This window comes from Ictalurus furcatus, chromosome 10 (genome assembly GCF_023375685.1).
Source record: "Ictalurus furcatus strain D&B chromosome 10, Billie_1.0, whole genome shotgun sequence".
Classification (NCBI taxonomy): Eukaryota; Metazoa; Chordata; class Actinopteri; order Siluriformes; family Ictaluridae; genus Ictalurus; species Ictalurus furcatus.
The window spans coordinates 13588179-13613197 of record NC_071264.1 but is presented as its reverse complement, the minus strand read 5'-3'; the positions used below and the strand labels follow the sequence as shown (position 1 = coordinate 13613197).

General features: G+C 39.1%; 1 protein-coding gene across 2 annotated transcripts; it reads right to left on the bottom strand.

Moving 5' to 3' along the window:
* Window positions 1-4055: 4055 nt before the first annotated feature.
* Window positions 4056-16739, bottom strand: LOC128614038 (CUGBP Elav-like family member 4). Of its 2 annotated transcripts, none has more exons than XM_053635288.1 (2): window positions 14692-16739; window positions 4056-4821 (listed from the first exon to the last, which is right to left on the bottom strand). In XM_053635288.1, the coding sequence occupies exons 1-2, from the start codon at window positions 14852-14854 to the stop codon at window positions 4568-4570; spliced, it is 417 nt and encodes a 138-aa protein (XP_053491263.1). In that variant the 5' UTR covers window positions 14855-16739; the 3' UTR covers window positions 4056-4567. The 2 variants fall into 2 exon arrangements, with proteins under 2 accessions (XP_053491263.1, XP_053491264.1); XM_053635289.1 differs by having other exon boundaries at window positions 14713-16739.
* Between the last annotated feature and the right edge of the window lie 8280 nt (window positions 16740-25019).

The following is a 25019-nucleotide window of genomic DNA, read 5'->3' as shown; positions in this document are numbered from 1 at the left end:
CATTTAAAATCAACTAGTTAACGTTATAAAGAATGACACTAGTAGCCTAAGTGCATGAACAAGTATGTGTGCGCACTCTTCATGGCCACTATTTAACGTTTGCTCGCAGTACACTGGCCTTACATTCCACCGATGGAATGGTAAATGCGGACTTATATAGCGCTTTTATTTAAAGCGCTTTACACTGTGTCTCATTCACCCATTCACACACAAACTCACACACCAATGGCAGCAGAGCTGCCATGCAAGGCGTTAACATGCCAGGGTGGCTGTGGCTCAGGTGGTTGAGCGGGTTGTCCACTAATCGTAAGGTTGGCGGTTCAATTCCTGGTCCACATGACTCCACATACCAAAGTGTCCTTGGGCAAGACACTGAACCCCAAATTGCCCCTGATGGTAAGTTAGCATTGCATGGCAGCTACCATTGGTGTGTAAGTGTATGGGTGAATGAGACACACTGTAAAGTGCTTTGGATAAAAGTGCTATATAAGTGTGTGTGTGAAAAGCTACAAATTCTTAAAGCCCTGAGTGTCTACTTTCATATGAGCCATTAACTACTACTGTGGAGTGTGACATTTCAACAAATTCAATGCTTAGATGCCTGCACAAAACAGTAATAAGAGTTAAGGGGTCAAATAAAGACAGCTAAATAACATGTTTCTTGTTTTGTGCTCGGAAAATAAAATAAAATGTGGGTTACTCATTTTGGGATGATTTGATTCGAACCTGATTCGAGGTGAAATCAACAAACATGGGTTACAATGTACTGCAGCTGAGAGCTATGGATATCTAGAAATAAATCCCACTGGTAATGAAAAGTTCTTCAGTATAATGTTTTCTAGAACAATGTTTCAGACTCCAGCGCATTAACCCGTTATCCTCTTTACATTTCCTTAATGCTAATTGTCCAAGAAATCAAAATCAATCAAAATGATTAAGCTAATATTATATTATAAGAGTGAGGAGTGAAGGTGTGGTACCATGTATAGTTCCTTGGAGTTTAGGAGGTTAAATATATCATGTTTTTGCACCTCTGTTTAATTTATTTAGCTGTTTACAGAAAGAACAGCGTCTCCTCCTCACCTTCCCTCTGTTGCTGCTGCTGGATGACCTGCGGTGGTGGTGGCAAGCTTTGGCCAATAGGGGTCAGTGTGGTCGCCGGGTAGATTGCTATGAAACAAACAAAAAGGACGCAGTGAGCTCAGGCAGACTGAAAACACAACAATCCCTGTCATACAGCACCGAACAGTGGGTTCAGTGTCAAAAAATATAGAAAGGCTCCTCTTAGATCATTGAATTGTAACTCTGTTGATCAGTATTACAATTCAATGTAATACAGATAATATAGAAAAATTGGTTTAAACATGACTCGGATGTTCTCTGTAAATAGCTGAATAGACTTGTTGGTGAAATGCTTTCAGGGTGTCAGAACAGACTGAAGAACACTCCTGAAAATTCCACAGAATGGAAGCAATGACTTGCAATACACTGCACTGGAGATTATAAATTATAAATCTGTTTCCGCTCAAATACGAAAACAACTCACCAGGGACTTTAACAGAGAGGTGTCTAACTCATTTAGTGCATGGTCAACTGGGCCAGACCAAAAAAAAAAAAAAAAGAGTTTACTGCCCAATAACAGAACAACGCCTCGTAACTGCGTTCATTTATCTGCATTTTTCTAAAAGATACATTCTGAATACACAAATGGGTTGAACATATATCAATACAGATGAACAGGCTGCAATTCATTACCACACTCTAACAAACACTGGGTTAAAAACAACCCCCAAAAATTTTTTTTAGTTCAACAGCTGGGTAAATATAGGACAGTACACATTTTGGGCTAAACTAACCCATCAAGTTGGGTTGTTAATTTTAACCCAGCAAATGGCTTGTTTTTCAACTTAAAGGATGGTTTCCTTTTTACAAAAATGCTGGGTTAATTTTATTTTATAAATGGGTTAATATTTTCAGGGTTATTTTTTCCCTTTGAAAATGTCAAATATTCCTCATTATAAACAAATATGTCAACATGGTATCTCCTTTATTTATACACGAGAAGGTGTTCAGAAATGTATTGCTAGACCTGCTAAAATGGTGTTTATATATATAGACTTTGAAATAAATGACTCAAATAAGTCATATATTTAAGACGAAAACATAAGATTTTGATCAAAAGAGACGTTTAAAACATCCAAAAAAAAAATCAACTGAGTAACAAACTTACAATCCAGTGGGCATTACAAACGAGAAAGCCAAAGCTAATGAAGATAGCGGTGCATTTGGTGTCATGTAAACTGGACTGTTATCGCACATTTTTGCTTTTTCTAATGTACAGTAATGTTTTTATGGATAAATATATTGAACCTTCACTCTTAAAACAGATGTGTTAAAAATAACACATTTTGTTAATTTTTAACACACTTGTGTGTCAAAGACAACACATTTTGTGCTGCTTTCAACACAATCAGGGTGTTAGTACATTTCCACACAAAGATGTGTTTTAAAAAAACACAAAAATAACAGAGATGTGTTGTTTATACTTTTCCCCCCTACAATTATCCTAAAATGCAATTTGTTTGTATGCTAAAATTCTACTAAAATGCTCCCAAAATAAACAAACAATTGCATGAAATTCAGGTGACATTTATTAAAATCATTTAAACATTTGACAGATGTAAGAATTGGAGTTGATGCATCTTCTTACAAATCTCCCTGCCATCTAGGAAGACAAGAGTCCCGCTCCCATCCATTTGAAAAGCTGTAAAAGAGCAAAAAGAGTGTTGGTTAGTTGTTAGCTACAAAATATGGACCAATGCCTTTGGGCTTTAACTGAGAAATTGCGTTACAGAATCCCAAATTGTGTAATTTTGAAAATGTGACCGCCACTCTCCTAATGAACAAAATGGCACTGTAGACTCACCAGGAAAATCTAGCTGATTTATGAATATTTATTTTCCTGCCTTTAGCACTTCACCACCAATTTTTTTGCACAACCTAATTAAGTCAACCAACATTATAGAGATAGTGTAAAGCATTACAACCTAAATCCCATCCTCAATTTTTGTCACGTTAACCTGTGAAGAACTTTTGGCCTCGACATTACTAAGCTAGCTAAGTTCCGTTAGCCACTGACTGTCTGCACCTGTTACCCAGCATTAACATTCACTGAATACATGAAAAACATGGACCTAACCCATCCCCCTAATGCTAATTACTACAGCCTGCCTTGTCCAAAACAATGTAAGTAACATTAACCCACTCTCTGTTACATCATAGTGAATAGCTGTACTGCTACATTATTGTTCGTTGTCAAAAAGGGAATGGTAATGTCTAACATTACCGCAAGCTGTCTGATAAATAGTACAGTATGTAGTACATGATATTAACTTTTGAAGCCATCGCAATAAGTAAAGTTAATTATCACTTGCTGAGTTACATTTTCGTGAGCTCCCTGCCTAAATATAACAAACTCGGCCAGGCATTTTCAGCAGCATTAACACTAAATAGAGATGAACGCTATCTTACCTGTGGTCGTTTGGTTTCCTCGCCTCAGGACTCTGACTCCGCGATCACAATCAAAAGCTCAAAGCAATGAACATTCACTTTGAGGCGAGTTCAGATTTGAATGATGACTTCAGCAATGCAGTCCGCAACGTGTTTGGACAATAATTTAACACATGTTGTGTTGGTCACTCTTGTGAATTTTTTTTCTTTTTTTAGCACATTTATTGGAAAATTTAACACGTGTTGAAATAGTAATAACACAAAAAATGTGTAGGATATTAACACATCCTTTCTCAGTGTGTTTCTCCAAATAAATTTAACAGTCTGTCCGTGTGAAAACCGCTACCTCCACCTGAGGGGAATTCAAACAGTCCACACTGAGTTGATTTGAACCAAGGAGCTGGGCTGAGGTGTCAGGGTGGGGGAGGGGTCCATTGATTCAACTGTCAGTGAAAACGACCCAGTTGGGTTACACAAAACTATCCAAAAACTGACCAAGAGTGAGAAAATAACCCAAATAAATGACCCAAAAGGCTTAACACAGCATTTGGGTAGAAAAAATAACCCAGCATTTTTTAGAGTGCAAGAAACCACATTTTCCAAATTATGATTTTACCATACATATATAAGTATTCACTGAACTTATATATGTATAACATAATTCCCTAACCCCCACCCCCAGTCTAAATTCATTTACTGGGCCAGATTAGAACCTTTATTGTGCTGCTCCCATTATGTGGCCTTATATTTGACACCCTGACGAACACACACAAGTTCTCAGTATTTTGCGACCCTTAATATCGGGGGAAAATAACAAGGATTTTCCAAAAGCCCTAGCTGACCCATCTCCCAGATTCAGGGGTTGAATTGAGTGGGAGCACAGGGGAATACAGTTCCAACACTCTTGGGTTATATGGACAGCAGTTTAAAGGCATTACCTTACCATGTATCTTTACCCAATACCCTGAATATTCGCTAGATATTGCAAAATATATTTATCTATAAACAATTATGGGAGCATGATCGACACCCGGCCCATTACTCTCCTCATAGTTTACTAGAGGGAAAATGCCCTGTGGTGAATAGTGTGAGCTATACCTGTGTACTGTTGCACCCCAGTGAAGGCCTGCTGCATTGTGTCTGCAGCAGTGGGGCTTTGGGTGGAGTAAGGGGGCAGGCCGTTGGCATACACAGTTTCCACTGCTGGGTGGCCGTTGGGCTGGTGAGGGATGCCAGTGAAGCCGTTGACAATTGGAGTGACAATGCTGGGCACGGCTGAAGATGTGATGTTTGCGGGTGGTGAGCTAAGGCCTGCTGGAGCAAACACATAGCAACTCTAACACAAGCTTCACCCTAAATATAAAGCACTTAACAAACACATTCAAACAGACATCACTGGAATCTGACAGAAATTACAGATGATGAAAGAATAAAAATTCATTTTGAATCCCTTAAAATATCAATTTACATACTTCATGTACATATAGTTTGTCATAGCATTTGTGTCATCTGTGTTGACACAAAATTTCATTGTGTCTTGTGATTAAGGTCCAGAATAAACACAAGTTCAAGATACAACTACACAGTTATATAAGACATAATGACCATTGCAGCAAGACTGGAATGTACATTTTGCACTATTTTACTTTATACATAATACTCATGCATCTTTTCTGCACTGTTCAGTGAAGTACACAGTCATCCTCATATCCAAGTATCACTACCTATCCTACTTTGTAAGTTCAATCAGTCCATACAGGATTTTTGTGATTGTTTCAGGCACAAATGCTTGATATTGCTGCAGCTGTTTTCAAAACTTGCGGTGCAATCTGCAGGGTTTTTTTGTGCTTTTTTTTTTTCTGAAAACTACTTGAATTCCATGAAAGTTTTGTCTTTCGCAGTTATGTTTGTTGGTAAATGAGAGCTGTATTCCTGTTCGCACTTGAATCGAAGAGGGCTTTGGCTGAATGCGCTTTGTGATGACGTCACATGACACGTCTTAGCCCAACTCTGTGGAAAATCTGTGGTAATTTAGAAAAATTGCAAGCTCCTGCGAATATTGCAGAGTTTGCTTGATTTTACATTAATTTCTGTGATCGCAAAATCACGAAATCCTGGAGAGACTGTTTAATATCATATTACATAATTTGCTCTTTTAATATTATGAGCAATCTCAAACTTGTGCAACACCCTTTCCCCACATATGTGCAACTGTCTCATGGTGGTGTCGCTGTACATTATTGCCTCAGGCACTTTACGTTAGCTGTACAAGCATGGTACTCTAATATAAACATTTCATTGGTTTATATAGTCCATTTTCCGAAAACATATAACAATAAACATGACTTGACTTGAGTCCTTGGTGCTTAGACAGGTCTCCATCTCTCCATTTGTCTGGTTGTCTGAGCCTTGCACATGCACAAGGAGTAGTGGAGCTAGGAGCTAGTTGAAGCTGGCTAGCGAGATCTCTTAATATGGCAGTAATGGTGTTTTCCTGGTGTTGTTCTCCAACAAAACATTCCTCTGGAGTGACAGTTTCCAGTGTGGGTGTACTTAGTTATGTACAGCACAATGTATCATCTACAGACATATTGAGTCTTTATTAAATTAGTTAGTTATGAATTGTCAGTTGTGGCAATATAGAGAGTACTTTACACCAACCATTTCCTCCACTCCATCCCAGAGGTGTTTTATTTCTACACCACCTCTCTCTCTCTCTCTCTCTCTCTCTCTCTCTCTCTCTCTCTCTGCATCAATCTGATGCAATTCTTTGTGTGTATATTATGCTTGTCTCTGGGACATTTTGAAAAGTATTGACCTCTTTGAAATCTTTGTACTCGATCATTTTGCACAGCAAATAGGTTAAATATGTAAGTAAATAAAAAAATATGCTTTACAATATGAGCCAACCTCATCACTGAACAATCATACAAAAACATTTAAGGCATCAAATAATGGAGGTGTGACCATTACAATGCATTTGTATCCTTGGTTCAAGAGTTCTAGAAAACAATCTGCATAATTTTGTATCTTGATGAGCAAACTATGAGGAATATTGTAACATCGGTGTAGAGTCCCCTTTAAAGCTCAAGTGCTCCAGCTCTGCCTACTAAACACCAGGCCAGTGAATTAGCTGTTGAGTCTAGCCGATGTATCCAAACCCTGAGAGACTGCTAGTCTGGGTAGATCTGTCGGGCAAGCTAAACACGACCACACGTGCACTAATGCAGCAGGCAGTAATGCAGCCTCTTCATCACTGTACTGCAGCTTGTGTGATTTTTTTATACAAGTGCAGCACACTCTAGGCTTATAGAAGCACCGCTCTAATGTAAGGGCATGGAAATGTTTGGCGTGTGAGAGTATAGAAAGTGTGACAGAGCTGAGAGTGGACATGACTAGAAGCTGCATCTATTTACTCGGCACGTGTGAGCAAACAGAGCTTCAGAGCTTTAGGAAACAAGTCGATTCATCTAAGAAGCAAACACACCACATGTACTAAATCAAATCTTCCCCATCTAGTATGTGAGTGATCACAAAAGCAAGTGAGCCAGATCAGAGCTGTCATGTCATTTATCACTGAAACACATTGAATTTATCATTGAACATCCTTCACTTGGACACGTGTGGCTGCATATGGAATGTGAAGCTACATGTGCTACTCTTTCACAAGTTCAGTGAAAGTTCAGTGTACATATTAAATTGTATATTAAATAGAGTCATATATTTCGAAGTGCTTTCTTCACCCTCAAACAGACACTGATCCAGCTCCTGCATTTGCCTGAGGAGTAGATTAGAAAATTAATTTCTTTAGGTGTGAACCTCGTGTTTGAAAATGGGTAATGGCAATAATTCGATAAATGAATATTTTGTGAAAAAAAAAATCTGTCAGCGACAGGCTGGTAATGTACCGTGTAATTATTCCACAAATATTCCTTAACCTTCTGTTAAGGACGTGTAATTGTGTTTGCATTATTGAAGTCTTCTCGCTGTCAGCGGAGTGAATGTAGTAGAGGAGTTACTCTCCATATGTCCCAAAAAGATTCATATTATTGTTTTCACTTTTTATTTAGTCTTTACATATTTATTAACTATTAGTCCTCTAGCCTCGATTTACTTGTGCCCCCCCCGCTCCAGTGAATATAACATGTCTCAAATGTCCTCAACACATTTTCACACCCTATCATTTTACCAATTTGGAAATAAGTAAATAAATAAATAAATAAATCGCAAGGTAAATGTCACTGAGCAGATGATCAACAGAAATGATCCGAGCCTCTGCTCCGGCTCATGAATAGTCTGTCAGACACCTCATTACCTCAAATTCTTGCTGTAAACACAACGTCATGAATATGTTCATGCACAGAGCATTTCTGCTCCATCTGTACAGGCTTCAGGACAGAGAGTTCACCCTCAGAGGAAACTACAGACACACTGATGTTTAGAAAGAGATGAAGAACAGAACCAGTGTGTTCACACCATTTTACACTTCGTTTAATGCTGACACTAACAATCAGGCCTCTAAACCTCCTTTCACTTGCTTTCACATTCACTCACACACTTACCCTAGCAAGCAACAAATCTACAGGAAGTGTTGGGTAAGTCACTCCAAAAAAGTCATTAATTACTAATTACTTATTACACTGTCAATGTTGTATTTAAATTACTGATTAATGACTCTGTCTGAAAACTAAATGTATTACTCATTACGATTTACTTCTGAAAATCTGTATCAACCTTCACAACATGGACAACAGAAATGAAACTTTTCTTTTCATTCTTTCCATTTGAGCAAAACATGGAATAGTTTAGCCTATTAAGCATAACTTTACTGTACCATTTTCAAGAACAAACATGTAAACAAATTATATAAATTGGCTTATTAATGATAGAATAGGCACTACTTAGTGGGTTTTTTTTTTCTCCAGGATATAACTTACATATTACCATAATGTTCTTGTCTACATGTGTAAAAAAAAAAAAAACAACAACAACAACAACAATAAAATTAAAACGAAAGAAAGAATGGGAATATTTTCATTATGCAAAACAGCCACTTGTTTCTGCTGACCTGCTTGAACTTGAGCAACTTCACAGCCAGCTGGCGCAAACTCGGACACACACGTGTGCTAACCTACAGCTAACGAATTTAAAGAGGCTATCTTTTTTTTTTAATTACAAAAGATATGTCTTTAGATGATAAATTTAGATTTTGAATTCAATGTTGTTTTATACAGAATTGTTGAAAGTCTATACAGTATGTAACACAAGTGCATCATTAGTAACTAATTCAATTATTTAAAAATGAAGAGTAATCCCTTAGTTTGCTTTTTTCAGGGGGGAAAAAAGTATTACTGTGTCTCAGGTGTTTATGTGTTCCCCTTTGATTTCGTTTGGTATTTATACCCCTCGTGTGTCTAGGTTCGGGGCGAAGTATTGTCAGTATCACGACATAACAAACCGTTGTCGTCTTCGTTTAGCGGTTCATGGTTTTGATCTTATTCTTGTCCTCGTCACCTGTTTCCAGTCTTAGCCTAGTTTATCCTGTTTGTCGTTCGCCTGACCTTTTGCCTGTTCAGACCACTCTTTTCTCACGTTTTGAGTTAATCTGCCTGTTTCGTAATAAAGCTCTTTTCTGCAAACGTAAGCCAACGTCTCCTCCTCGTCGTCCATGACAAACGATTACCTAGTCACACGCTACGCTGTCTACAGGTGACCATCATTTTCTATGTACAATACAAGCATGAAAAATCCATGACGGTAAATCCAAAGGATTCCTCAGACCAATCCTATGGAGCATGTGATTTTTCCTTAATTCCTCACTCACAATTTTATTTTCTATCTGCAATTAGCTGCAAAAAAGGAAGAAAACATTAGAACTGCGGTTTCATTTCATCCTATAATATACAACCTCATTAAATTTATATTTAGAGACATTACAAAGAAAAATAAAACGGAAGGAAGTAACAGAGATCTTTGGTGGGTGTATATAGCTAGTGCAGTTAGCTTGTTTCACTGGCTCACTTGACAATTTCACTCCACACTACCAGAGGTCAGTCCCCATTTTTCACGAGTACTTTGTGAAATCAGCATTTCTGAGCCGTTTGTTTCATGTTTGGGTTTTTTGGGATTTGGGATTTGGACCATATTTATTATCTTTGTGATTTAATCCTGCTCCTTCTGATTTGTTTGCCAGATTGCTTGCCTTCTGTGTTTTTTACGTGCACTGTGTTATTGATTATGTTTTGTGCTTCACGTCTTTTAATAAATGCCGTACTTGGACCAAACCCTTCTGTGTACCATTGTTACAAGTAACATGTAAATTAAACAAGCGCATTGTTTAATTTGTTTTTAACTAGTTAGCTTTAGAAGCTATATTGTATACAGTATAGCTACTACCACTAAAGCTAAAATAAATAAATAAATAAATAAATAAATAACACTGGACAGTGCACGCCCACAAGAGACAAATGACAAATGGCACAAGCGACATGCAAGTATGCTAGTTTGGATATAGGGATAAATGGAAGAGTCAGAGCAAATAAATACAAAGTTCCTACTATGATCCTATGATGAAATATTTCTTTTCTGAGGGGAGTAGTCTCTTCCAGGATGACTCTGCCCCCAGCCACAGGCTCACTGAATGGTTTGATGAGGATGAAAATGATGTAAATCATATGCTACGCCCTTCACATTCACCATATGAACACAAGTAAACAGAGAGATTTTGGAGTGATGTGTTAGACAGTGCTGTCCACCACCATCATGCAAGCACCAACTGAGAAAACAACTGTTATCAGAGGGAACAGTTATCAGAACAACTGACAGGGCAGTTCTAGAAATGTGTAAAAGGTTCAATGAAGCTGCTCTGGCTACTTATAGTGGCCCAGCAGCATATTAATACACTTTATGTTGTTTTTTCCTTTAATTTTTCCTTTAACGTATAATGCTCATCACCATGCATCTTGGTACAGATACGTACTCTAATAGAGGGTACCATCTGGCTGAGAGTGTATGCACCATCAAGTTTAAGTGCTTTACATCTGTTGACGGAGCAGCCGTGCTTTTGTTTTCCAGAAGCCCCCTTCACCTTTAATCCGATGCAATGGTCTGGTACTCATGTGTATGCGTGTATGCTTGTATGTGTGTATGTAAGGAAACGGGTGAAATAGCCACAATCTGTGCTACAGTCATTAATAACTGTGTATTTCTTTGAGAATATCTAGTGTGATATACAGTCATGATATACACTAAACTATGACATAATTAAACACTTTGATACCACAGCACTGTTCATTCCCAATACTGATTGTTTTGTTTTTTTCATAACAGAACTGTTCCAACAGTAGTTCAGACTATAAACTTTTTCATTATAATTATAGTTTCTATAGTACCAACTTAAACTGGAAATTGTAATGTGGACGTCTATTAATATTACACATCTGTGAGTGGAAAAGTACATGAACCTCTAGGATTATCAGTTTCATTTGAAGGTGGAATTAGACTCAGGTTTTCAGTCAATGGGATGACAAACAGGTGTGAGTGATTTATTTAAAGAACAGGGATCTATCAAAGTCTAATCTTCACTACACATGTTTGTGGAAGTGTATCATGGCACAAACAACATAGATTTCTGAGCACCTCAGAAAAAGAGTTGTTGATGTTCATCAGGCTGGAAAAGGTTACAAAAACATCTCTAAACAGTTTGGACTCCACCAATCCACAGTCAGATAGATTATGTACAGTTGGAGGAAATTTAAGACCATTGTTACCCTCCCTAGGAATGACCAACAAAGATCACTCCAAAAGCAAGACTTGTAATAGTCCACGGGGTCACAAAGGAACCCATGGCAACTTCTAAGCAACTAAAGGCCTCTCCCATGTTGGCTAATGTTCATGAGTCCATCAGGAGAACACTGAACAACAATGGTGTGCATGGCAGGGTTGGAAGGAGAAAGCCACCGCTCTCCAAAAAGAGCATTGCTGTCCCTCTGCAGTTTCCTAAAGATCACATGGACAAGCCAGAAGGTTATTCTGTTATTTTAAAAAAATTGCCTACACTTGCATCCATCTCCACCATTGCATGACAAACAAGCATTGACTCATGGTTGTGAATGTGGTCATTCTTCATATCAAACTGCTTGCATGCATGTAAGTAAAAACCTCCATATGTCCTGTGTGGGCAAGCTGTCAAAACATATGAATCAATGCACAGACACAGTAACCCGTGTTTGAATCTGATGCAACATTACGCACTGCCAGTCCCTCCAGGATTATGCGATTTTGCGATTTTTTATTTTATTTTTTGCAGAAATTAACAAAAAACGCCACAATATTCAAAAGGAGCTGGCAATGCTTCAAAATTACTGAAGATTGTTCTCAGATTTGGGCCAAGAATGACATATAACATCATCAGAACACGGATTCAGTCAAAGCCCTCTTCGATTCATATGCGTCGAACATGAGTACAGCTAAAAGATCTCATTTACCAACAAACATCACTGCGAAAGACAGTGCATAACAATTTTGTGCAATTGCAATTTCAGCAATTCAAGTATTTTTCAGCAAAAAACAAAAAAAACCTCAAGATACAAGATGCATCTCACATTCTGAAAAAGCTGCAGCAAAATGTCCTTGGTCCAGTTTACTTGATCAAGAATTACTGAAAGATCTCATAATAATTAGAGAAGCATTCACTAGTGCATTTGTTATGATCCACTGTTTTCTGTTCTCCCACTCTGATTCCGACACTCTTATGCATGTGTGTGTGACTATGAGGGGCAGACGTGTTGAATAAAACCAGCGATGCTGCCTGCAAGATGCAAATGAATGAATGAGTGAATCTTATTTATTGTAGTCCTTGGAATATTCTCGATGCTATCTCGCGCAGGATTAATAATGCAACAGACTCCAACGGCTTCAATAATAGAAGGCAATCAGTGGAGCGGAGGACACACAGGAGCATGTCGAATGGTGCACATATTTCAGCTCTTCTTCGGCCCACACCAGGACCGCACAGCACCGCCGGTCTCTTTCAATTAAGTCAGTGTAAGAAGGGCCAATTTGCCCCGGCAGCTGTGTAGCATATTAATATGACTTGGATTGCAGTGAAATAAATAAATAAATAAATAAATAAATAATCAAACATGAGCCCATACTCATCTTAGGATTTGAACAAACAAACTATATCTAACATTGTCACATGTCTTGAATAAATGATTTAGCTGTTAGACAGATAAAGGGTGGTGTGTGGGGAGCTGGTTAGAAACTGCTGACAGAAACAAACTCAATGCAAAGCATGGACTTTTCTAGAACAACATGCATTGCTCGGGGTAAACATGCTTGAACACGCGATGTATATTGCTCTAGAAAGGTCCCTGCTTTGCACTGAGTTTGTTTCTGTCAGCAGTTTCTATGATGATGCCTGTGCCTTGACAATATGTCTGACAAATTATAGTGTCTGTCTAGTGTGTAATTTTAAGACCAGAATGAGAAGATCTGCATGTAACGTCATGCACGGATGCACTCAGCCTTCAAGAGAAGACTTGCCTAACAATCTCACGTGTTACATTTAATTGGGTAGCTTGCCCCTTTCTGAATAGCGGCTTGTCACAACGGAGTCAAAACCTCAGACGGATGAAGCTCTTTTAAATACTTGGCACATGTATACTTGGCTCATCAATATACTACAGAAACATTTAAGCTGCTGATATGAACCCTTTTCACAATGTTTGTGAAGTCTTAATGCAGATGCGTTCTGCACTAGTGGCTTAATATCTGCTGTGTGTGTGTGTGTGTGTGTGTGTGTGTGTGTGTGTGTGTGTGTGCGTGTGTGTGTGCGTGTGTGTGTGTACAGAGAACCGAAAGGAAATGTTGCAGCATCAGCAAATGTGACAAGGTGGGCATTAAAGTTCCCATCAGATCTCCCGCTTTTCCATCGTATGATGAGGGTGATGCACAGAACTCACAGCGCTGCATACTGATCTTCAATCCTTCACTTCAAAGTCAAGAGCGTCAGCCGTTTCTATATCTACTCACTAATTTACTTTTATTTCTAATTAAAGTTTAATCTAGATTTGCATGTTAGGAGCTCAAAGAGACAAAGGGATGGAATAAATAAAGACATTAAGGTACACTACAAGACAAGCAGAAAAAAAGAAGAAAGAAAGATGAAGAATGCAGGAAGAAGTAGGTGAAGAAAGGAGGGAATAAAAAAACAATGTGAGGTCAGCTGATAGACAGAAAGATGGACAAAATCATGACATTAAAGGAAATTGAAAAGAAAAGAGTGAGGGAGAAATTGAGAAAAAAGAAAGAATGAAAGATTTGGGGGAAGAGGGGGGAGATAAAGTGAAAAATAAAGAAAGACAGAGAAAGAGGGAGTATGAGAAAATGTAATAAATACAGGAAGAAAGTGATACAAAGGAAAATACAGAATGAACAAAAGAAAGGAGGAAAGAGATGGAAAAAATATAGAAAGGATGAGACAAAAGGAGGGAAACAGGATTAAGAGAAGAGAAAGAAAAAGTGAGAGAACATGATAGTTAAAGAAACTGAAAAGGAAAGAGAGAATATGACTGAAGAAAGAAAGAAAGAAAGAAGAAAGAAAAAGTAAAATTAAATAAAATGTAAACAAACTGTGCAAGATAATAGAAAGAAAGAGACAAAAGGAAGGAAAGAGATAAAGAGAAAAGAAAAGGAGTTCTTGAAGATACTACTACTACTATTAATAATAATATTAAGAAGAAGAAGAAGAAGAAGAAGAAAAAGAAGAAGACGAAAAAGAAGAGGAAGAAGAAGAAAAAGAAAAAGAAGAAGAAGAAGAAGAAGGAGGAGGAGGAATAATAACACTGGCTTTGCTCCAGTGGAATCAGTGAGTGTATTTGAGATGTAGATTAACATTAACCCCTGCATGCTCTGCCTCTGGAGACGGAGAAGTGGAGAACTGTGCATGGCTGTGTGTTTTTCCTGCTTCCACACACACCACACTCATCTCATTAAAGCTTGGATAATTACAGGAGCTGATGAGCTGAATGAGTTGGATCATGTGTGTGCTCACAGCAGGGAAAATAAAACGTGAACCTCTGTCTCTCAGCTCCCAGTGGTGACATGCAGACCTGCTCAGTGCGAGTCCCCGCCTTCACCCTGTCCCCGTAAGAGAGGAAATGAAGTGCAGTTGCTCACCCAGATGCTGATGAAACTCACCCGACACCGGGGTCATGGGGGTGGGAGGGAGGCTGTTGATGTTCAGTGCCCCCATCTGGTGGATCTGGGTGGCTGGGAACGCCACGCTGGGTGTCAGGTAGCCACCGTGACTTGCAGCCATGAGGGCCGCCTGCTGCTGCATCAGCTGTAGATGAAGAGAAAGAGAAGAGAGGTTAGAAGAAGGAAGTGGGCTATACCAGAGAGTGATGGATGGCTAATGCTCGCTAGGGTGGAGGAGAAAGTGGAGCGGAAAAAGAGTGAAAAATGTGTCAACCTATGTTTAGGGAAAGAGAAGTGTCCATCTTACCAGTGAAGCAGCTGTCAAAAACCAGAGAAACATTCAGTGGCTGTAGTTCTCGCTCTTTATAATGCAGGGACTGACATACATATTCCTGGAGTTCACAGCTAAAGAAATGGATTGGATTCAAGTTTCCGACTTAAACAGTAATGGAGTGTGAATCTTTCTTTTTCATTTCCTGCCAAGAACAGCAACTGAAGCATCTTGTAGCTCGTCAGATATCCATCATTTCCTCATCATCAGTGGTACAGTTTATAGCAGAGAATTTATAGCATTGCCATTACCAATATTACTGCAACTATTAAGCAAATATTTCCATAATGAGTTCTGTCTATAAGCCTAACCCTAACTCTAAAAAACATGTAACAGTCTGTGTGACCAAATGAAAAACTCCTCTTATGTCCTATTATAAGTTTAATACATTATTGTAAAACAACAGAATTAATCAGGAAGCATGCCCACTCATCTTACTCCATATGCTAAATGCTCTGTCTGCATTGAGTCTCTGCATGAGCAAAAAGCCAATTATTTTCCCACAATGCCCCTATCAGAGGTACACTGACAGTATGCTTCACTCACACTATCTATTAAACTTCGCCTGTCATTTCCTTAATTCCATCAATGTGACCAGTGAGGATCATCCGTTTCTGAAAGAGCAAGATGGATTGAGCTTTTACATATCTAAACAAAAGATTAAAAGCAGTAGAGAAAGAAAGAAATAGGAGAGCGCAAGAGAGAGAGAGAGAGAGAGAGAGAGAGAGAGAGAGAGAGAATTTGAGAGAGCAAAAAAGTCAAGAAAGCAGGAAAGAAAGGAAGAGAGTCAGCAATAAGCTGACATAAAGAAAGAGGGACAAAATGAGGGAAAGCGATACAGGAAAAAGAGAACGAAAGAGAAGGCTAAAGAAAACTTAATAATGTGACTGAAAGAAATTCAACAGAAAATAGAGAGTAAGAGAGAAAAATAGAGAAAGAAAGAGAGCGAATGTGAGAGAAGGAAAATAAAACAAATACAAGAATACAAGTTGGAAAAAGAAAAAAGAAAGAAAAATTATAGAAAGGAGGAAAGGTTTTTAGATACGCTGATAGAAAGAAAAAGAACATGTGGCTGAAAGAAAGAAAGAAAGAAAGAAAGAAGAGAGGACAGTAGTAGAAGAGCCAGAGAGAGAAAGAGAGAAAAAAAGGGAAAAAAATAAAGAGGGACAATATGAGAGAGGCAAAAATATAAGAAATATGGGAAGAACGGAAAGACAAGAAGAAACAGTCTATAAACTTTCAACTTAAATATTTTTCAAATTCAGAATTTGATCGTCCATATTTAAAAGAGTAAGATGAATAGAGTCTTTACACACACTAACTAAAAATGAGGATTAATGATGTAAGAAGCAGACACTTGGTGAAGAGGAATCTGCAGGCCATGATGTTGTGTAGTACACTGACACACTGATGCATTTAATAAGTTTACATTATGGCTAAGACGAGAAAGTTTCCTCTTTTCTCTTGTTCTATCAATTCCGTCAGTGTGGCAATGTGACAGTAATCAGGACCTATTGTAGTCATCTCCTGGCCCAGGCCTCAGCTCTGAATGAGACTTGCTGAATGAGTTAATCTGACTGAAGCTAGCTGCCTGCCAGTGTGCTAATGCTCTTTAAACACACAGAGCGACAGGCTGTGGACAGCGCAGAGAAAGAAGCTGAAGCCTTCCATATTCAAATTTCTCAGCATGCACAGCTTGGCTAATATCCCTTTTCATGGCGATGTCCAGATTGCTTCAGATAACAATGTGGCGTTCTGTTCTGCTCTTCAGGAATTATAACACAGCAAATTGGAGGCTCGAGCATGTAATTACGTCGGGGGGAAGTGAGCAACATCGATTCGTTCTTGGGTGAGGAAAAGGAAGGAAGGAAGAGGAGGGAGGGGGAGAAAACAAAAGTCCATCGACTGGCTGCACTGACAAGAGTATTCAAAATCTCCCAAGCAATTTCTTTGCTTTCACTCCTAAATTCGCAAACGGTTCCTCTGCTTTGCAGGGGTTTTAGCAGAAATAGTGAACGCCTGCTTCCAGGGAATTGTGGCTTCCACCAAATCATTATCATTAGGGTCGTGACCCTTTCCAGAATGGTGCAGAATGGTGATGTCGCCAGAAGAAAATGCCTCAGTGACAGCACACTTTATCATCTAGGCATCAGTTTTTTATTGCTGGCTGATGGCATTGGATGGCATTAGGTAATCACCTCTTTATCACACACCAATTATCCAGGCAGCTGTGCTCTGAGGCTGCTGTACCTCCACCTGAATCACACAGGGCCTCTACAAGGCAGCCCACACCAGCCACTGAGGGAAAGTGGAGAGATATAGAGAAAAATGCGTAATAGTAAGTCCCTAGCTGAAGAGATGGAGAACAGAATAGCTGAGAGCTATCAACTCATATTGTATCATCATAGAAAAAGAAGTGTATATATATCTATATATATATATATATATATATATATATATAAATATATATATATATATATATATATATATATATATATATATACACTTCCACAGCATTGCAGCCTCGAAATATATAGTGACAAGACGCTGAGACTGAAATACAAATATAAGGTCAGGTTATGTTGTTCACTGCCATGGGATTTTGAACAAAACTTGTCGTAAACAGTTTTTACCAGAGAAATAAACACTGACATTGTTTAACAATGACCAACAGGGGGCGATGTTAGGCAGTATTAGATTCTGTCCCGTCCATCCATCCCATACCCTAACATTACCCCCCCCCCCCCCCACGCCAATAACCCCCCTCCCCCGATGCCAAAACAAACAATCCCCTCATTTATCCCTGGCCTGAGTGCTTTCAAGTAATTTGTGTGTCATATGAATCTAATGCATCCTCTCATTAAAATGCCGTCAAATAAAGAAAGCATCTTTCATCCCCCCCCCAGCCCCCCCCCCCCCCCCCGCCACATCTCACAACCCTGCTTTTATTAACATCCCCCCTCTCCAAAAAAAAAAAGTAGCAGCTGCTTATGGAAATACACAAGCTCAAACATGAAAAGAAAAGCTTTTAAAAGATATCCAGCAGGGTGCCTGAAAGCAAATTAATGTTTTTTTTCTCTTCTGTCAAATATTTGTGGTGTTTGAAGAAAAAAAAAAGAGGATCTATTTGGTATGTGGAGCATCTATGTGATGATAAGCTGATTGCCTGGTGGAGAAATAAGCTGCACCTTTCGGGGAGGGGTAAAAAAAGCTCTGTCTTTTGGCATTGCATTGTCAGGGCTGTTGCCCGTTGCCCCCAAATTTGTTTTCGTAGCCCTCCCTTTTCAGCTTTGACTAAAATCCAATTTGCTGGCTGTCAACTCTGCCCACTAATCTCCTGCACAGCTGTGTTTGTGAAGGAGCTTCCTAATTTGTGTATTCTCAGTGTTCGTTGCTGAACATTTCATAGCTGTACATATATGTATAGAAACGAGCTGCTAACTGCATATTAAAGTTATGCAATTAGGAGGTTAAACAAGTTTTTTAGGAACTAGGAACAAGGAACATGGCTGATAATTTTGTTATCAAACAAGACCCAAACAGCAGCTTAATAGCAGTTTACTAAATGAAACTGATTTCAGATAAATTAGGTCACTGCTCACTTTGCTGTTTAAAACTTGAGTGGAAAATGGTGATGCAAGCTTGGGTTCCTTCCCAACAATCTCAGATATAAAGGTACTAACACTGTACTTTTCCTTGTTGTTAGGGTGGTACCATGAAGGGTATATATTTGGCAAATTTAGTATGTATCTTTTACCTAGAAACATGAATATAGTGTGCCTTTAACAATAAGGTAAAAAGGTACATAGTTGGAGCACATTTTTTAAAGCTTACAGGTACACCAAATGCACCTTCCCATGTAAAAGATACATTCACTAGAATCTAAGGCCACAGTGGGCATAGGTTAACTGAAGCCATCCATCCACCCATCTATCCATTTTCCATACCACTTATCCTACACAGGGTCATGGGGAGCCTGGAGCCTATCCCAGGGAATTCAGGGCACAAGATGGGGAACCCCCTTGACATTGTGCCAACCCATTGCAGGGCACAATCCCATACATTCACACACACATTCACATCCTATGGGCAATTTGGAAATGCCAATCAACTGATAAAGCATGTCTTTGGACTGGGGGAGGAAACCGGAGTACCCAAAGGAAACCTCAGAAGCATGGGGGGGAACATGCAAACTCTGCACACACAGAGCGGAGGCAGGATTCAAACCCTCAACCCTGGAGGTATGAGGCAAACGTCCAGTTTTGGTATAGCCTCAGATTCCTTTACTTGGCTGACAGGAGTAGAACCAGATGTGGTCTTCGGCTATTATAGTCCATCTACCTCAAGGTCGGACTTATTGGGCATTCTGAAATACTTTTCCTTTCACGATGGTTGTAAATAGTTGTTATCTGTGTTACCGTAGATTTCCTGTCAGCTCAAATCAGTCGTTCCATTCTGCTCTGATCTCTCTCATCGACAATAATTTTCTGCCCACAGAACTGCCGCTCACTGCATATTTTCTGATTTTCGCACCACTTTATGTAAGTTTCTGAAATACTCAAATATGCATTGTATTGCTGCAACATGATTGGATGATTGAATGATTGCATGTATAAGCAGGGGTACAGGTGTTCCTATTGACGTGGCTGGTGAATGCGCATACTAAAGGCACAAAAGATGTACCCTTGATGATTCCACCTATGCAATAAGAAAAAGTAAGGTTTGCTACCTTTATTTTTGAGTGTACCACAATATATATTTTCATATGGTTAGTTACAAAGTAGTGACCATGATTCATATTCCTCTGTCCGTCTAGCATGACGTGTGTAATGTCATGTGACATGGTGTGTCGAGTGTGTGGGCAGCAGTTCTGTCTGGAACGTTGAGGCATGGAGACAGAGTCAGAGCTGGAGAGTTTCACACTACTGCACACATCTCTGACACACCAGATAAAACTCACAGCCTACCTGTAGGAGCCACACTGGCCTACCTGCCTGCCCTCTTGTACATTTACATTTGCACACACTTTCCATGGACAACCTGCATTTCATGAATCATAATGAGTGTGGTTTTATTCCTTTTTTTTTTGACTACAGGGCTGGGTAATTACAGTAGGACTGTCTGCTAGTGTACCTCTCACATGGCCTCCCACAAATCTGTGATATGAAAATGAGTGTGATGGATACAGCCGCAGAGACTATGCCATATTCTCCAGTTAATTCACTTCCTGTGCTAATAAAAATGCAAATTAATGTCTACACACCTACTCCAAGTATCGAATTCATATACGGTTAGAGTAAAGTTCTGACAGGCATGAAACTGAGCCTCAACATCCCAATTTCCTTTCTGCTTCTTACATCAGAAGGATCTTAGTATGCAGGCTAAAAATACATGGAGGATTTTTAGGTGGAATATTCCACATCATTTCTGCCGTTGGTTGGAAAAGATATGATAAGAGAACGTGTAGGCAGATAGAAGCTATAGGAAGAAGAACAGGAACAGCAGGAGGAAATAATTAAGTGAGACCAAGAAGATCCAGAACATTAGAGGAGATGGAGGAGCAGGTGAGACATAGAAGAAGAAATGGGAAAAGATGGAGTAGCAGAAGAAGAAACAGGAAGAGGACAAGGGGGAGCAGGAGCAATAAAGTGATGTCGAGATGAAGATTAGGAGGAGAACAAAGAGGAGATCTTGGAGCGGGAGAAGATTGAGGATCAGAAGAAGAAACAGGAAGAGGACATGAAAGCACAGGAGCAATATGGGGGTTCAGGCACAAAGGTCATGAGAGACAGAGAATCAGGAGGAGATTGAGAAGCAGAAGCAGAAACAGGAAGAAGACTGGGGGAGCAGGAGCAATAAGGAGGTGCAGAAATGACGGTTAGGAGAAGTACATGAGATGGAGCAAGAGGGGATTGAAGAGAAGAAAGAACATGCAGAAGGATAGGATTTACTGGGCAGGATTAAGAGGAGATGTATGTTTAGAATTTGGTGGTTCAGGGGGTGATTTAGGAAAAAAAGATATAGGAGGATGAGGAAGAGATTTAGCAGCAAGAGAAAGAGGAGATGGAGCAACTGAGTAGTAGAAGAAGAAACAAGAAGAGGACATAGAGGAATACAAGCAATATGGAGGTGCAGGGACAAAGATCAAGAGGAGAACTAGGGGAGGTGATGGGGAGGAGATTGAAGAGACTAAAATTGGATAAAAATTAAGTGGAAAGAAAACAGACGATTAAAGAGCAGGAAGAGATTTAAGAGAAAATTAAGGTGGACTCACAAGGAGGAGATGGAGGAACAAAAGATATAGTGAATCAAGGACAGATACAGGAAGATCATTAAAGGACAGAAGACCTGGAGGAGATTCAGGTACAGTATAAGTAACAGGAGGAGAAGGTGGAGGCCCAGAAGGAGATTCAGCTGCAGAAGAAGGAGAAGAAAGGGAAGAAGGAGAAGCAAGTGGAGATTTAGGAGCAGAAGACAAAACAGGGAAAGATGGAGAAGCAGAAGAAGACACAGGAAGAGAACATAGAGGAACAGGAGCAATATGGAAGTGCGGGGACAAAGAACAGAAAGAGAACTATAGAAGATGGCAGAGCAAAAAGGGAATGAAGAAGGACTTGGAGGAAACTGAGTTGCAGGAGAAATTGGTGATTGAGGAGCAGAAGGTGATTATGGAGCAGGAGGGTTAGGAGAAGGTTAAGTATTGGGTGATTGATGAGGAGGTGCAAGAGACACAGCAGAATGAGTAGGAAGAGGGTGATGGATCTGTTCAGTAGGAATACAGGAACTCACCGCATGTGCATAGCTGCTGTAGGTGCTAAAGGGCAGTGCAATGGCTGGGTTAAAGATTCCGAATTGTCCCACCATCTGCTGCATGCGCCGGATGGTGCGTTCCTTGTCTGTGTCAGCAAACTTGACCACCAGACTGGATGAGGCACCCTGAAAGGGGACACAAATGGAAAAGATTGCTGATTGCATTCTGTGTTCAGTGTCTATTCAGTAGAGAGGTTCCTACTGCCAACTGGTTTGTGTAGTAAACTTCCTACTAGGGATGTAACTACATATGAATACATTATTTGAATGGACAGATAATGTGTTCTGAACAGATACAAATACAAACAGAGTACATATTTAATTTTTAAAAAACTTCAATTTAGGCCAAGCCCAGATTGGACTTAAAGCTAAATACAGGTGCAGATATGAATATTTGGAGCACTAAACAGATAAAGATACAGATACTGGCATTTGGTTGTAGTACATGTATGAAGCTGAAGATAAATTATTACATATAAGCGAAAAAGAATAAAAAATAAAATGTTATACAAGTCTTTTATTTGTTATTTCATATACAAGGAAATATCCTGCTTGCAAACCAATTCAACGACAATCTATTAACCCTGTAACCTTTCTGCATCAGGCTGATTGACTCAGAGACCTTCTGACCGTTTTACATAACATTTTATGTCTTCATTCAATAAAGCTTAACACTGCTTTCCCAAAGTCAAACAGGTTAGGAAACTGATTTAAGACTGACATGATCACTGATGGGCATGATCCCATTCTGACCTTGGGGAGCTCTCGGGTAAGCCTGTCTCCTTCATTCAAAACCATGATACAAAAGAACAACACCAGATGTGTCTCACTCGTTCTAGTTATTCAGTTAGATCTGGTCAACTTACTCAAAATTTTGTAAATACATCCAGCCCTAGAGATGGGCAAGCTTTTGTTGGCATATTACATTTCATGTTCAAATTCAATAACAAGGTATATGTCAGCTTACTGGGAAAGAGCCCAGCTTTAACTTCAAATAAATCTGCCACGTAAATAAATGTAAATGTAAAACCAAAAGTATTCAGGCTGTGGACTCTATTACTATTATTATACCACAGCACTGCTGAATTCTTGAATCTGATTGGTTCAGAAGGTGTTGACCCATTTTCTATAACTGCAACTCTGACAGTATTTCCAGCTGTACTTCAATCACATTTTATCTTAACATGGTTGTTCTAATACCTTATCATTTATACACAACAAAAAATGACTTAGTAAGTAAAATATCTAGAATATACTTAAAATTTATCTAGTATAAATATATCTATTATAAGATTACAATAAACCTATTAAAAGATAATCTCACATATTTCTAGACATATTTTATTAATTTCAAACTTGAGATAATTCTATTGGCAGATAATTTCGCCTATTCTAAGCACTTATTTCTAGAAAGAAGCTAAATTATCTCTCGACAGAATTGTCATGATTTCCCCTCGCGCAAAGCACTGGAGCCCACAGCGTGCTCTGAAACACGAAGCGCGATTATACACTTCCGGGTTTGACTTTGTTTACTTTTGACACGTGTGTTTTGTTATGATTTATGTCCTGTCTCCGCCCCTTTATTGCTGTTGGTTGTTTCCCTTATGTGTTATCATTGTATTCAGATGTTTTGTGTTTCACCCTTGATTCCGTTTAGTATTTAAACCCCTCATGTCTCTTTGTTCATCGTGAAGTATTGCGTGTATTCACCGTACCAAGCCGGTGGTCTGTGGTCTCGTGTCTAGTGTTGATCTCACTTTTAGTTTTTCGTTTTTGGGTTTGCCATTCGCCTGACCCTTTGCTTGTTCTTATTACGCCTGTGTTTCATGATTTGGATTTGTCTAGTGGTGGGCAGAGCGAAGCTTCGTGGAACACTGAAGCAGTTGAAGCAAATGTGCCGTATTGTGTCGAGGCTTCGAAACAATCAACACCCGTCTCTACGGTGACACCTAGTGGTCACTTGCAGGTGTTGATCTGAAACAACCTTGACCATGAGTCAGACAAGCGTTGATGAATTATAACCTACATGTTGTTTATGTCAAACAAGGAAGTGTATGAGGGAGCCGGTAGTGTTCGCTACACTGCTGCCTTGGGTTCGAATACTGGGTGAAGAGTGGCTAAATTAAATTAGGTTGGGTGTTTTGTTTCTTTTTTTTTTTAATAAATAAATGTGAGTTTTTAACATCTGTCTGACAACTACATGATTGGTTTTGTAACCTGTAGGCTCCTCATTGTGAATAACTAACTATAGGTTATTTTGGTCATGAAAAATTAAGATTAATAAATGCAAAACTGTTCAAATTCTCTCTCGCCTATGTAATAACCCACAAGATCTGTCCATGTCTTCTATATTTTTATCAGGAAATTTGGTGGGATTTCACGTCAGATGATTAACAAGGCATCCTGATGCGAGCACTGACTATCGATCCGTACTAACACTATTCAATCATTTCAGTTTTATAAACCTACATAATAAAACCGACCGGAGAACACTTCAAATTATACATTAAACACTGGTTCGTTCGTTCACCTGGAGATCAACACCCCCTAGCGGCGAAACATGGAAATTTCAAAACAGTAATGACGTAACGAAGCCCCGTTTGCTGAAATCACGTGACTTGCCTGACTTGACACAAGCGCCGAACCACTGATTCGAAACAAATGTTTCACAAAGGTTTCGAAGCTTCATGTAGCAGTGTTTTGAAAGCGCCATCACTAGCTGTGTCTGCCTATCTCGTCTATAATAAAACTCCTATCTGCACTTTCATCTGTCTAAAGCCTCATTACGTGACAAGAATAAGAACATTTAAAGCTTGAAATTAGTAGAAATGTCTACAAATAGGCTTAATAATCTTATATTTGTTTTATTGTAATCGTATAATAGGAAATACTACATACATTTGAATATATTAAATATATTTTCTCTTGGTAATATATTTTTTTTCTTCATTTTTTTAAAGTAACAACTCACACAGGAACTATCGGGGACACTCCACATAATCTAAGGATATTAATAATAGATTTAAAAACCATGCTGGTATTTAACAAATATATGGTGATTATTTCTGTAAGGAGACATTTATTTAACATGTATGGAAGGAGTCTCCACTGTCAGCACATTTTCCGCCATGGGTAAGTCTTCAAGACAGCGGTATTTGTGCTTTCT